Source organism: Grus americana, chromosome 3 (assembly GCF_028858705.1).
Source record: "Grus americana isolate bGruAme1 chromosome 3, bGruAme1.mat, whole genome shotgun sequence".
Taxonomy (NCBI): domain Eukaryota; kingdom Metazoa; phylum Chordata; class Aves; order Gruiformes; family Gruidae; genus Grus; species Grus americana.
The window spans coordinates 6,784,007-6,796,688 of NC_072854.1; the positions used below are offsets into that span (position 1 = coordinate 6,784,007).

Here is a 12,682-nt window from a genome sequence, read left to right on the forward strand (position 1 = left end):
AAACTTCAAAGGTCTGCCTGGGAAAAGGATGGCAAAACCACGGAGAAATCACTACTGCAGAGCTGAATAGATGAGATTGAGCAGTGTGACAGTCCAGGTTATGTCGAGGGGGGCACCAAGCAGAGCACCCACGTTCGCTGCTTCCCGAGGCCCTCAGGGGAAGCGCTTCCTTCATCCCTAGGCAACACAGATGCAGACGCCGCTGTCCCTCAGTCCGGTGTCACCCTCCCCGTGCTGCAGATGGCCGAGCCGGCCACGACCTGGCGGAGGCAGGTGTTCCGTGCCACGGGGCGGGCGCAAATCGGGTGGGGACAGGCGGAGGGCGGCCTCCACCTCAGGCGCTGAAGAAGCCTGAGGCAGTCTTGCGGTAGGGCCTCGCTGCCGGCGGAGGGGCGGTCCTGCGTGCCCAGCCCGCGCCTCAGGTGCCTCCGGCCCACTGGGAGGTTGGCTGCGGCGAAGCCGGGCAGAGCCATCGGGCAGGGCCTGCCCCCGATCCGCGCCCTACCCCGGCTGCCGGCAGCACACGGCCTCGCACCCCGCTCGGCACCTCACGGACTGCCACCGCCCCGACCGCCCCACCCCGCCCTCACACTGCGCTGGCCAATAGTCGCCAACTCCTGCACGCACGCCCCGCCCCGAGTGCCCGCTCTGGCCAATGGAGGTTAAGCGGGCTCGGAGGGCTCTCCTCTCACCTCCTCCTCGGCCGTTCTGCTACCACACAGCCGGCGGGGAGCGCTCCTCCCCGGGTGAGGGCAGCTCCAGCGGGGTCTGGGCTGAGCTCTACGGTTCCAGCGTGCCTCGGCGATCACCCTCCTCTTTGTGGCACCTCCGAGCCTTCTCCGTTTAGCAGGAGCGGCCCGATGTAGTAGCCAGCTCCTCCCTTCCCCTTCACTCCCCCCCCCCCCGCAGGGATCAAAATGGACTCTACCACTGGGGCAGCCGCCTAACGGTTCCCCGCGGGTCACGTGGGCGGCGCGTGCCGTATGAGGCCGGGGTGGAGGCGGCCATTTGGCTTCGTGCGGGCGGCGAAGGCAGAGGTGTAGGGATGAGTTCCGGGCCGGGGGCGCTCAGCCCCGGCGCCACCGTGGTCCTGCGGGTCTGTGTGGTGGGCCTGCGTCCCGAAGTGCCTGTTGTGCGACTGTGGGGGCGGCTGGGTGAGCGCAGTGATGACTATATCTGCCTCCGCCGTGAGATCCAGGTGGCGGTGGGGCCGCGCCTGGCAGCTGCCCCAGGCCCCACCGGGCTGGTGGCTGGTGGGGCTGAGCTGTGCACTGGAGATCTGGCCCTGGTGGAGATGGTTGGGCTCTGGTACCGCTGCTGTGTGGTGAGTCGCCGTGGCCAGGACTACCGTGTCTTCCTGCTTGATGAGGGCTGCACGGTGGTCACGTCTGCCTATTACCTAGCACGGGGCTGCAAAGAGCTTTTCCACCTTCCTCCTGAGGTGCTGGGCTGTATTGTGGCTGATGTCATGCCCTCTGGAGGCCCCAGGGTGGCAGGCTGTGGGGATGCACCAGTCTCCACCTGGACAGTGGAGGCTATGGAGTTCCTCAGCCACCTACATGGCAAGGAGGTGTCTGGCTTGGTGCAGGAGGTGATGACACCACAGCTCATAGTGCTTGAGCTGCCCCAGCTTGTGGCCCAGATGCATCACCTGGGTCTGGCCAAGCAGGTCACTCCCAGTTGGTTCTACCAGGTGCTCAGACGCTGCCTAACTTATGGCCACTTCAGGAACCAGCTCAAGCCGCAGCCTCCAGCGTGTTCCCTTGTAACGTCTGCAGTGCCACAGCTTCTCCATGTTTTGCTGTCATACCAGCCTGTGTCACCTGTCTTGGATTACTTCTACCCACAGCTTCAGTTGGGTGTGACAGAGCCTGTCTTAGTGACCCATGTGTCTGACCCACACCACATCTACTGCCAGTTGCAGAGCTTGTCCCACGAGATCTGTTGCCTTTCTGATACCATGCGCCATGCTTATGACTGGTGGGAGCAGGATTTGTTACTCAGAGTGGGCTCACCCTGTGCTGCCCGTGGCATAGATGGCCAGTGGTACCGTGCGCTCCTGCTGGAGCTTATTGCTGGGAAGCAGGAGCAGCAAGCGGCTCTAGTGATCTTTGTGGACTATGGCAGGAAGGAAACTGTGACCAGAGCTAACCTGCGCCATTTGCCTGTTGAGTGCTTTCGTATGCCTGTGGTGACTTACCCGTGTGCCCTTCAGGGTATCTCAGATGGGGGTTGTGGCTGGTCCCCAGCGCAGATTGATGAGCTGAAAGCGTTGGTGCTAGGCAAAGCAGTGAGTGCTCACATCGAAGCCTTTAACTCCTTCGAGCATCTCTATTATGTGACCCTGTATGGGGAAAACAGCATCAACTTGAACCATCTTTTTGGGGTGCAGGCTTGCTGCCTTGTGAGCAGCCGTACACAGGTCAGCCAAACTGAGGCTCAGGGGCAGCTGGAAGTAGAAGAATCCACAGCTGAAGAACTGGAATTGCCACCAGGAGCACCTCCTGTTGCTTTAACACACAGAGATTTGGCCTCTGCTCCTGTAGTTGGTGTGCATCTGAAGTTGGGTGCGTTCCGTGATGCGCAGGTCTCCCACCTCCGAGACCCATTCGAGTTCTGGCTGCAGCTCCATGAGCATCGCCGGCTCTTCAGGCAGCTGAGGCAGAGCATGTGGAATTTCTACTCCCATGCCACGAAGCTGGATGGTGCTGGCTGGGACCTACAGCCTGGATCCCTTTGTTGTGCCAGTGGGAAAGAGGGTGTCTTTTATCGTGCAGTGATCACCAGGGTACTGGAGAGCAGGGTAGAAATACACCTGGTGGACAGAGGCAATACAGAAACTGTAGATCGGTGTGCGGTAAAGGAGCTGCTCCCTCGGTTCAGGGAACTACCTGCGTTAGCTCTGAAGTGTTGTTTGGTGGGTGTTTCCCCTCTGAGAGGGAGTTGGAGTGAATCATCTGTGTCTGCCTTCAGAGAGATTGTACTCAACAAGGGACTAAAGGTTCATTTTTTGAGTGTGCAGGGTGACAGATACATGGTTGAAATTTTTGACCAGTCCCAATTAGGAGAGAAAAGTGTAAGTAAACTCATGGCCCAGGGAGGGTATGCTGAATACCAGAGGTGTGAACTAACTGAGACTCTCCAGAAATCATCTGATAAGGGTGTGAGCCAGGCCTCTTCCCTAGCTGGGGAGGACAACCAAATAAATGCAGAGAAGAGGCTCAGAGAAGAATTTGATCTAAAGAGAAGTGATAGAGTACTTAATCCTTGCACAGCTGTGATGGTCAGAGCGAGTCCTGTTGCAGCCATTCACAATTCTAAAAGTAGTGAATCTTTTCCTGCTCAGAAGTGTGAGGGCAAGGAAAACCTGCCTGTCTCTTGGAGACAGAAGTATGTGGAAATGAAGCCATATTCCTCTTACAGAGGTCAGTTAGAAGTGGGAAGTACAGTTAACGTTGTTGTGTCATATGTTGAAAATCCTAGTTATTTTTGGTGTCAGTTAAGTAGAAATTGCCATGACCTTAAGGTTTTAATGACTGAAATTCAGGAGTATTGTAAAAATTCATCCCACCCACATGCTTGGCCAAATTCTGTATGTTTAGCCCAGTACTCAGAGGATGAAAAATGGTACAGAGCTTTAATTGTTAGTGAAGTTCCTTCTGCAGAAAAAGTAGAAGTCATATATGTGGACTATGGCAACAGAGAGCTGGTCTCTCTAACAAACCTCCGCTCAACTAATGAACGCTTTCTTAGGTTAGAGGCTCAGGCTTTCAGGTGCAGCCTTTACAACTTAATCCAACCAAATGGTCAGGATCCTTTTTCTTGGGATGAAGAAGCAATTCAGGTTTTTCAGGAGTTTCTTGATACTTCATCATCGCACTTTGAACTGAAGTGTACAATATTTGCCTTGGCTTCGATAAACAATATGGAGCTATTTAACATTGTAGACTTAATGACACCTTTTCAGAGTGCTTGCCAGTTTCTGACGGAGAGGTGTGTGGCCAGACCTTTATTTCCTCAAAAGCCTCTGGTATCCTCGGTTCAGCTTCATTCTTACTATTATTCTATGCATGATATTAAGATTGGGAGTGAGGAACATGTTTATATTACGCACGTTGATGATCCATGGACATTTTACTGCCAACTTGAAAGATGTGCAGATGTCTTAGCACAGCTTACCGATAACATCAGTCGCCTAAGTGAAACAATGCCCAGCTTAGAAACCTTGCAAAAGTCTGGGAGCTTGTGTCTAGCAAAATATACTGACAATCACTGGTACAGGGGAGTAATTATGCAAACAAAACCGAATATGAAAGTCTTCTTTGTGGATTTTGGGAACACAGAGACAATAGAGAAAGATCATCTGCTTCCTTTACCCAGTGATGCTTATGATATCTTGCTTTTGCCAATGCAGGCCATAAAGTGTTCCTTATCTGATATACCTAATGTTCCCGAAGAAGCTACAACGTGGTTTAAGCAAGCTGTCCTAGAAAGGCAATTAAAAGTGGTAGTAGTAGCAAAGGAATCTGATGGTAAACTGTTGATTGAGATGTTTGATGGTAATACTCAGATTAATGCAAAACTGAAGGAGGAGTTCAGTTTAATAAACAATACAGGACTGTGTAGGCATGTAGAAAATGAAACTTTGTGCTCTAGAAATACAGATGTGAATGAGAGGAATGAGACTGCAGAGTCCCCTTTAAATGTAGGTAGGCCTCTTGAAAGAAAAAAATGCAGATCTGAAGCCCAGGGAAGGGGGGGGAGTAGCAAAAAGCACTTCAAAAAAGATGATGTAAACCTTTTCCAGCCTGCTACAAAGGGAGATCTGGCAGCTGGATTACTAGAATCTGATGAAATGCTTAGCAGTAAGAAGGATGGGTTTTTGTTAAATAAAACGGGGGAGGAGTCTCTGCTCTCTGTCCAGGTGGATACACGGTCAGATATTAAATCTGATGCTGAAGGTGGGTGTATAATGCTTAAAAATGTATCTGATCTACTGCAACAAAAGATAGTGCCAGCTCTTAAAGTATCAGTGTATGTGTCTCATGTAAATGATCCGTCGGATTTTTATGTTCAATTAGAAAGTGACGAGGCTCAGCTTAACAGCATTTCAGAAAGCTTAAACAATAGGACGCAAGTGAAGAACCCTTGTGGACAACTCTTCCAAGCAGGAGACTTAATCAGTGCTGTTTATTCAGAAGACAGCTTGTGGTATCGAGCTGTAGTAAAAGAAAAGACTTCTGCAAATTTGATAAGTATACAATATATTGATTATGGTAATACTTCAGTAATCAATGTTGATCAAGTACACAGACTCCCTGAAGACTTGTTGTCTATTCCAGCAATAAGCATTCACTGCTTCCTAGGTGGACTTAAATGCAAGAAAAATACAGACTGGGCAGAGCAAGCAGTGCTTTACTTCACCAAGAGAACAAGCGAAGTTCTACTAACGTGTGAATTTGTAGAGAAGGTTGAGGATAAATGGGAAGTTATTCTCAGTGACCATCAAGGTATAATAACAGTGGATTTAGCTGATGAAAATCTTGCAAGTAGGGAAAGATCTTGTTCAACAGAAATGCATGATAGAAAAGAGAACAGGGACGTGATAACTGTGTGTGAGCCTTTGCCTCCTCAGGCACAAAATGAAATTTCTAGTGTAAGTGTTTGTGAATCATTTATCTGGAAGTTTCCAGAGGCAGGTCAAACTATAAAAATTTATGTCACGGTGGTAAATGGTCCAGAATATTTTTGGAGTCGCACTGCTGATACAGAAGACATGAACTACATAGAGGAAAAAATACAGGAAGCTGAAAACCTTGGACTTAACTCTTTGAAAGATTGCAGATCTTGTATTAAAAGCTGTGATATTTGTCTAGCCAAATATAGTCAAGATGGAAAGTTCTACAGAGCTAAAGTCAGCAGCGTAAAAGGTGACCACGTAGTTGTTAGACATGTGGATTATGGAAGCGAGGAAGCTGTTAGCTTGGAGATGGTCAGACAAATTCCATGTGAATTGCTCAAAGTACCTAATCAAGCATTTGCTTGCTGTCTGTCAGGTTTCAAATCCTCAGAGGGCTCATGGCTTAGTGAAGCAAAAGAGAAGTTTTATGATATGACCAAAGACCTCTTATTAGAAGCTGAAGTAACAGAAACTCAGGAAGATAAAGCTTCTGAAGTCCCTCTGTCTGTTGTCAAGCTGGAAGCTTCTGGCAAGAACATTAATGAAGAGATGAAGCCTTTTTGGAAGGCTAATAAAGGAACTGGTGACAGTGCTTGCTCAAATCTTGAGAACCCCTTAAAGGAAAACAGATGTTCAAATGATGATATGGATCTTTGTCTTGAAAGAGAAATTACTGCTGTTTGTGGATTAGCTCAAGAAGAAAGTGAAAGTGCTTTACTTTGTTCTGAGCCTTTCCTGGGTGTAACTTCTGAGTGTTTAAATACTGTAGTAGTGAATGTGTCAATGGAAGCTGTTGAGTATATGTCTGGGAAGGCTGATGATGGATGTGAAACAGCTGAGTGTCAAAGCAACTTTGATAAAGAGATAACCCTATCTGAAAGAGAGAGCGATAACACTGTATTACTAGAACCAACGAGAAGCTGCAGTCTTCGTATTTTGGGGAGTGAAATGAAAGCTACAGAACAAGAATTATCTGAAGTACCGTTTCAAGAGGGTGCTGAGCTGAAAGCAGAACTGACAGGCAGTGCTTCAGCAGCCAGTCTTTTCCTAGGAAACAAACAAGAAGAACTGCAAATACTGCCAGTGCTCCAGGTACAGTCATCTTTCAGTGATGAAACGGGGACATTAGTAGACCTGGATCAGTTACAAACGAACTCTTTGTATGATGATCTAAAAGAGCTCATACTGGAGCTAGAGGCACTTTCAGTCCAGTCGTCCTTTGGTGAAGAAACAAAGGAAGCTCTGGAAACAGTGTCACTTGAAATGCAGACAGCTTCAGGCAGTGAAACAAGGGAGAAAGTGTTGGAACAGGAATCGTTTGAGCTGCCAGTTGTGAGTGAGGAGACAGGGGAGTGGGCAGCTCTGAAATTTCTTGAAATGTTACCATCACTTAATGATGAGAACTTGGTGCCTTCAGTTAGCAATGGAGAGAACACAGTAGAGCTGATTCCATCTGATGTTCAGCTTGCTTTGGGAGAGAAGGCAAAGAACCTGGAACTGAATCTGTCTGAAATTCATAAAGCAGAAGCTATACAAGAAGATTGGATAGAAGTTGAGCCTCCTTCCCTAAGGCTTTCTTTATCTAGTGATAGACCTGAGAAACAACTGGACCTGAAGACCCATGACATGCTGTCGATGCTAGGTGCTGAAATCGAGCAGCTTCTGGAACTGGTGCTGCCTGCTGTGCAGTCATCTCAGGAAGATAGGGAGGAGGTCTCGTTACAGTTGGAACATGCTGCACTGCAGTGTTCTGCAAATAGTGGAAGTCAATTTTCATTTCTTACAAAAGACTTAACGAATCAGAGGCCTGTTTGCACTGTAAAATCATGTGACTTCAAAGTTGAGAAACATAAGGAGTGGCAGAAGAAGAAAGATGACTGTTATGTGGAAGAGTGGATGAAACAAGACTTGACTGACTCATTTAAGGAATGTGGAAATACACATGTGCAGTCTTCAGACTGTAAGCCTGGGGATGAAGAAGTAGAAAAAAAGCAAAACGAGAACTTGGCTGACTGCAGTGCAGGTAAAGTATCTTTATTTTAAGGAGTTAAACAGTCAAAATGTTGTGCACATTCAAACATGAGAATAGCTTTCTCGTAGAAATCTAATTTTTATTCTCTAATAAGTTACTATACTAGTGTTAACGTCAGTATGCTTTGATGGGTTAACAAATCAGACTGTCTCATGGATAATGTGACAATCTAACAGGGTCTAGTCTTACTTTGAGAGGTTAATGATTTTATGATTGGAAATATCTTTCTGAACATGAAATTAATTTTCAAGGCTATTCAGGATGACAAACTTTTAATTTTCTAATATTTATTAAGTAAAAGTAGTTTGGAGAGGGCAGGGGAGTATGGGAGTTGAGACACTTGAGTTTTTTGGAGGGGTAGTTCGTGTGTGGGTTTTGGTTTTGGTTTTTTTCTTCCTCCTTCATTGATATGTCATCATTTTTGTAGAACACAATGAGTATACTTGTAATCTGAAGGGCTTTGCTGTTGGTTCCAAATGTGTGGTGTGGACCTCTCTAAAATGGTGCGAGGCTTGCATTTTGGAGGTATCTGAAAAAGGTACCAGGGTAAGTATGGTTTTAATACTCTTCCTGTATTGTTAAGATGTGGTCCTTCTTTGTTCTTCCTCCAAACTTTGAATATGTTACAGAAGTCTGTTACAGAATTTAAGACTTAGTATTGCAAAGGCTGATTCTGGGCTTATAGACTACATAGAAACAGCAGTGTCTCAAAGCAAGTGGATGCTGTATGTCAACACCTGATATTCCCTTTGTTGACTGGGAAGACTGAAGGATCTGGCTCCAGTTCAAGATACATACTCATATGTGTGTGGTTCTAGCCAGCCTGCAGGTTAATGTTCTGCTATGGAGCTATGTTACTATTAAACAGTCATAAAAGTTATCATTATTTCATCAATGTTTTGAGGAATTAGAGGTAGAACAGTAGAAACTTGGAAAGAAACTTAAATTATACTGTAATTAAGAATCAATACACAGCTATTCCTACTTCAGTGAAATGTGTTTTGCATTAATGATTGGTGGGCGTTAACAATAGATTATAATCTTATGGGTTACCTTGTTCTACTGCTGTTTAACCTATGGGATAAATGGGAAGTCTTCCTCCAGTTCAGGGGGACTGTGTGTGTACACACATAGGCACAGACATTATACTTACATAAAAGGGCCAGTAAGTTGTAATTTAAGGTTGCAAATAAAAAAAAAAAATTCATAAAAATAACTTTTTGGAGGATTGAATGCCTGAGATCATGGAAGCTAGTTCTTTTGCTAGTAGATTCCTTAAGTATCTAAAGCTGACCTCAGCTGTATTCAGATGAGCATCAGTGATGTAGTCATACACTTATTCATCAATTTCTTACTGGTTCTGATCTAGTAGGTGTTTTCCAGCCTTCCTCTCTCACCATGCTTGGTTTAGAAGCCCAGGAGAGCCTTGAGCAGATTCAGTAGTGACATTCAGCTTTATTAGAGGTTAACTTGCTCTTCCTTGCAGGATCCATACTGAAAGCCTTCTCAAAGGCAGGGAGTCTTCAGTCGTGTTTTCCTACTACTATGTCTTATTTGCTGAGTGTATTCTCAGGATCCACCACTGTGCTAGATACGATTTGGCTCTGTCTGTACAGGTCTTGAATCTCTCCAGTGGTGATGAGGAGATTGTGGATCCTGAGAATGTCTGGAATGGTATTCCTGACTGGGCTTGCAGATCATCTGAGGTATGGCTGTGTTAGTGGACTGGGGAAGACAGTACCTGTTTTTAGAAAGGGTCCTCTGAGATTAGTTGTGATTCTTCCTGTATCACTGTGAGACTAGAAAGGCAAAGTAGCATTAATCTAAATCTGGGCATTCACGCCAACTGCTAGAAGCACAGTATTTTTCTTTAAGACATCATATTATCCTTCCTTCTCTAATAGATCTCTATGGAGACTATAGAAATTTGTATAAATCTATTATGTAACTGATACAATTTATGTAAACCATTTATATAGATTTATATAAACTGTCAGCCATTTGGCCTGAGGACTGTGAATTCAGTCTGGGAATAGATTAATGAAAACAGCTTGAAGGAAGAAACATTACTGGAAGACTAAGATTAATCAAGAACTGTAGAACAATGCTGATATGTGGCTTTTGACAGATCATGCTTGTAGAGCACGTAACTAACTGGTAAATCATGAAAAATACTTGTATTACAAAGTAATTAGGAAATGGTAGTAAGGTTTTCACTAGTGTTCTTCATGAAGTACCAACAAATGGTTTGGAACCCAAAATTCAGGTCATCAGCTGTGCTACTGAGGATGATAACAATGAATTTCCAGTTCATTCTTCACATACAGTTTTTGCATCAAAGCAAAAAGTGGGCAGAAGACATTTGTAGTGAGTTATAAGGGGGGAAACCTGTGGTAAATAAGAGTCCAGCAGAGCTGATGTAAAAAGTTAGTCTAGTATTAAAGGAAGCACCTCAATGGAAAACTATCCTGGCAATAGTGCCGGCTTCTTAACAGAATCCCCTTTTGTTTAGGCAATAACCCCTGCAACAGAAAACTTGCAGTCCTTACCAGAGGAGTCCTTACTTCAAGGTAAGACTACCTTAAACATCTCAAAGAGGTTGTGTACGTGCTGTTTGGATGCTTTCTAGTTTTCTAGAAAATGCTTTATTTTAGAAAATAACAGTTGAAACACTTTTTTTTAGCTTATGTATTTACTGTAATACTGTTCTTGTCATTTTCTTAGTAGCATTAGCTTACTTTTTGTCAGTTTAACGGTGAATACATGCAATGAAAGCTGCTACTCTGTCTTGATTAGAAATCAGTTTAGTATTTATTTATTCAACCTAGTGGATTGAGCCTCTTGGAGAAGCTGGTGTGGTACACCTAAGTTACAGATTTTTGGCAGGGTTTTGAGCATTGGCCACCAGCATGCTATTCTTGCTCACGTTTCTAATGCAAGGTGAGCGACTGCTAGGTAGACTCTACTAAGCACTGTAGTTTGGGATTTGAATGCCCCAGTCCCTTAATAGATCTTGGTCTATGAATCTAAACCCATAATAATACCATCTTAGTTGTTGCAAGGATAGCTTGTGAATAGTGCATGTAAATCTGCATTGTTAATGAAAAATTTTGAAGCATTACCAGTGAACATCTATTCTGTGTACCAAAGAAAATAGTACAGGTTCTTTCTGATTATATACTGGTTTCATAATCAATGGAATCATGGAGTAGTTCTGGCTGAAAGGGACCTTTGGAGGTGCTCAAAGCAGTGTCAGCTAGATCAGGTTGCTTAGGGCCTTCCTTTCTGGAATCTATCCAAGGATGGAAAATCCAGAACCAATCTGGGCAGCTTGTTCCGGTGTGCGACCAGTGGCTGCCTGATGGAGACTGAACTAAGCTTAGGTAGAGACTGTATTTGTGTTTTCAGTGATTGAATTGGTAATTGTATTTCAGCGCAACTGTACTGAAAGCTGACTGGTTTATGGGTAACAAAGAATGAAGCCTGCAGCAGACATCTAGTTACCTGCTGGGCAAAAAAAAAGTAGTTAAAATAATTTGATGAAAATGTTAAATCTACAAATCCTCCCTCAATTGCATCACTCAAATGTAGGATTATTCTTCATCTTGCTGTTTCTGGTTTTGATACTTTTTAATTTATACCACTTCATTTTAGGTTTTTCCCTTCTTTGGTTGCTAATTATTATCTAAATCTACCTGCTGTCTGTGTTCATAGATACTTTGCACAGTATTAGTGCCTGCACCCTGTCAGCAACAGCACAGAAAACATGAGCTATGTTCATGCAGCCACGTGGCACAGAACTGTATCTTGCTGCACACGTGGGCTGCTGCCTGGAAAGGAAGTTTGAGTAGAAGGTACCTGGTTCACAGGATGCAAAAAAGCCTGCAGTGGCTTAGGCTAAACCCACTGAGGGATGGAGTGGCTTAACTCGTAAATGAAATCTGGGAGCACTGCTTACTTCATCTGCTTGGCCTGCTCCATTCTTTCAACTGTCTTGTCCTTATACAATAACTTTGTATCCGTGTAGTTTCTTAATAGGGTCCAATATGTTGATGACACTTAGCCTGAAGCCTTGTAGAGCTATGACTTTAGATACTAATGCATTTATATGTGTTTAGAGAAACATCTTGATGAGTCTAATCTGTTTTTATTCCCTGTAGAAAATCAAATGGGCTGCAATTCAGATTTAGCTGAAGATCCTCATGTCCTCCAGCATTCCCAAAACCAAGTGACACGTTCACCACATGAAGCTGAATAAGTAGCTGTGTACACATTCCCATGACAATGTGTTTTCATGGGAACAAGAATACAAGCAAAGCATTGCGTGTTTCTTCTACCTGAGCAGATACCTCTCACTACCATACTTTTCTGTCAAGTAGTGCTTATGGGTAGAGCTCTTACTGTCAGCCTGGCTTATTAGAGCTGTGCTCTTTACTTAAGAATTTGCCTCGAGTGGCATTCTGTACTGAGTATGCATAACTTGTATCTAGCTGTTGGTGGGTGGTTCTTAAACAAAGGTTTCTTGTGAATTGCTGTATAGGCTACTGTGTTGCACAACACTGCTCTGATGTTTGCATTTTGAAAATTTCTATTAAGTGCTTTTTTTTTTTCTGAGGAAAGTTGAGGGTATCTTTTTTTTTTGTGGGAGGATGATTTTTTTTCTCTGTAGGGGAACATAGTTGTTGTGGGTTGAAGTTTTGCATTTGGTGTTACAAAACAATGGAAGAAGCTGGAATAAAGCTTTGGCTGGCATATGCTGATCAGTGTTTTGTTAATGACTTGTGTTCTTTCCCTGTGCATAAGCTAAATGCTGTGGGCATATCAGGTATCTTGCTTCAACTGTACCGCTGCAGTTAGATGTAGCTATGCACATCCTGCCGTTACTGGTTCTGGTTTGACCCTAAACAGATCTCTAGAGCTATGCCGAATGCTTTGAAACACCACACAGTCATGTACAAAATAGAACTTGT

The 12,682-nt window shown here is 44.7% G+C and overlaps 1 protein-coding gene across 1 annotated transcript; it reads left to right on the forward strand.

Moving 5' to 3' along the window:
* The first annotated feature begins 1,045 nt into the window (after nucleotides 1-1,045).
* TDRD6 (tudor domain containing 6) lies at nucleotides 1,046-12,536 on the forward strand. The gene is made up of 5 exons (XM_054819762.1): nucleotides 1,046-7,703; nucleotides 8,140-8,258; nucleotides 9,329-9,418; nucleotides 10,225-10,282; nucleotides 11,873-12,536. The coding sequence occupies exons 1-5, from the start codon at nucleotides 1,046-1,048 to the stop codon at nucleotides 11,968-11,970; spliced, it is 7,023 nt and encodes a 2,340-aa protein (XP_054675737.1). The 3' UTR covers nucleotides 11,971-12,536.
* Nucleotides 12,537-12,682: the final 146 nt, after the last annotated feature.

Coding starts and splice junctions, on each gene's coding strand:
- TDRD6 (XM_054819762.1), top strand. CDS start 1,046: ATGAGTTCCGGGCCGGGGGCGCTCAGCCCCGGCGCCACCGTGGTCCTG. Junction 7,704..8,139: donor CTTGGCTGACTGCAGTGCAG/GTAAAGTATCTT, acceptor TCATTTTTGTAG/AACACAATGAGTATACTTGT. Junction 10,283..11,872: donor AGAGGAGTCCTTACTTCAAG/GTAAGACTACCT, acceptor TATTCCCTGTAG/AAAATCAAATGGGCTGCAAT.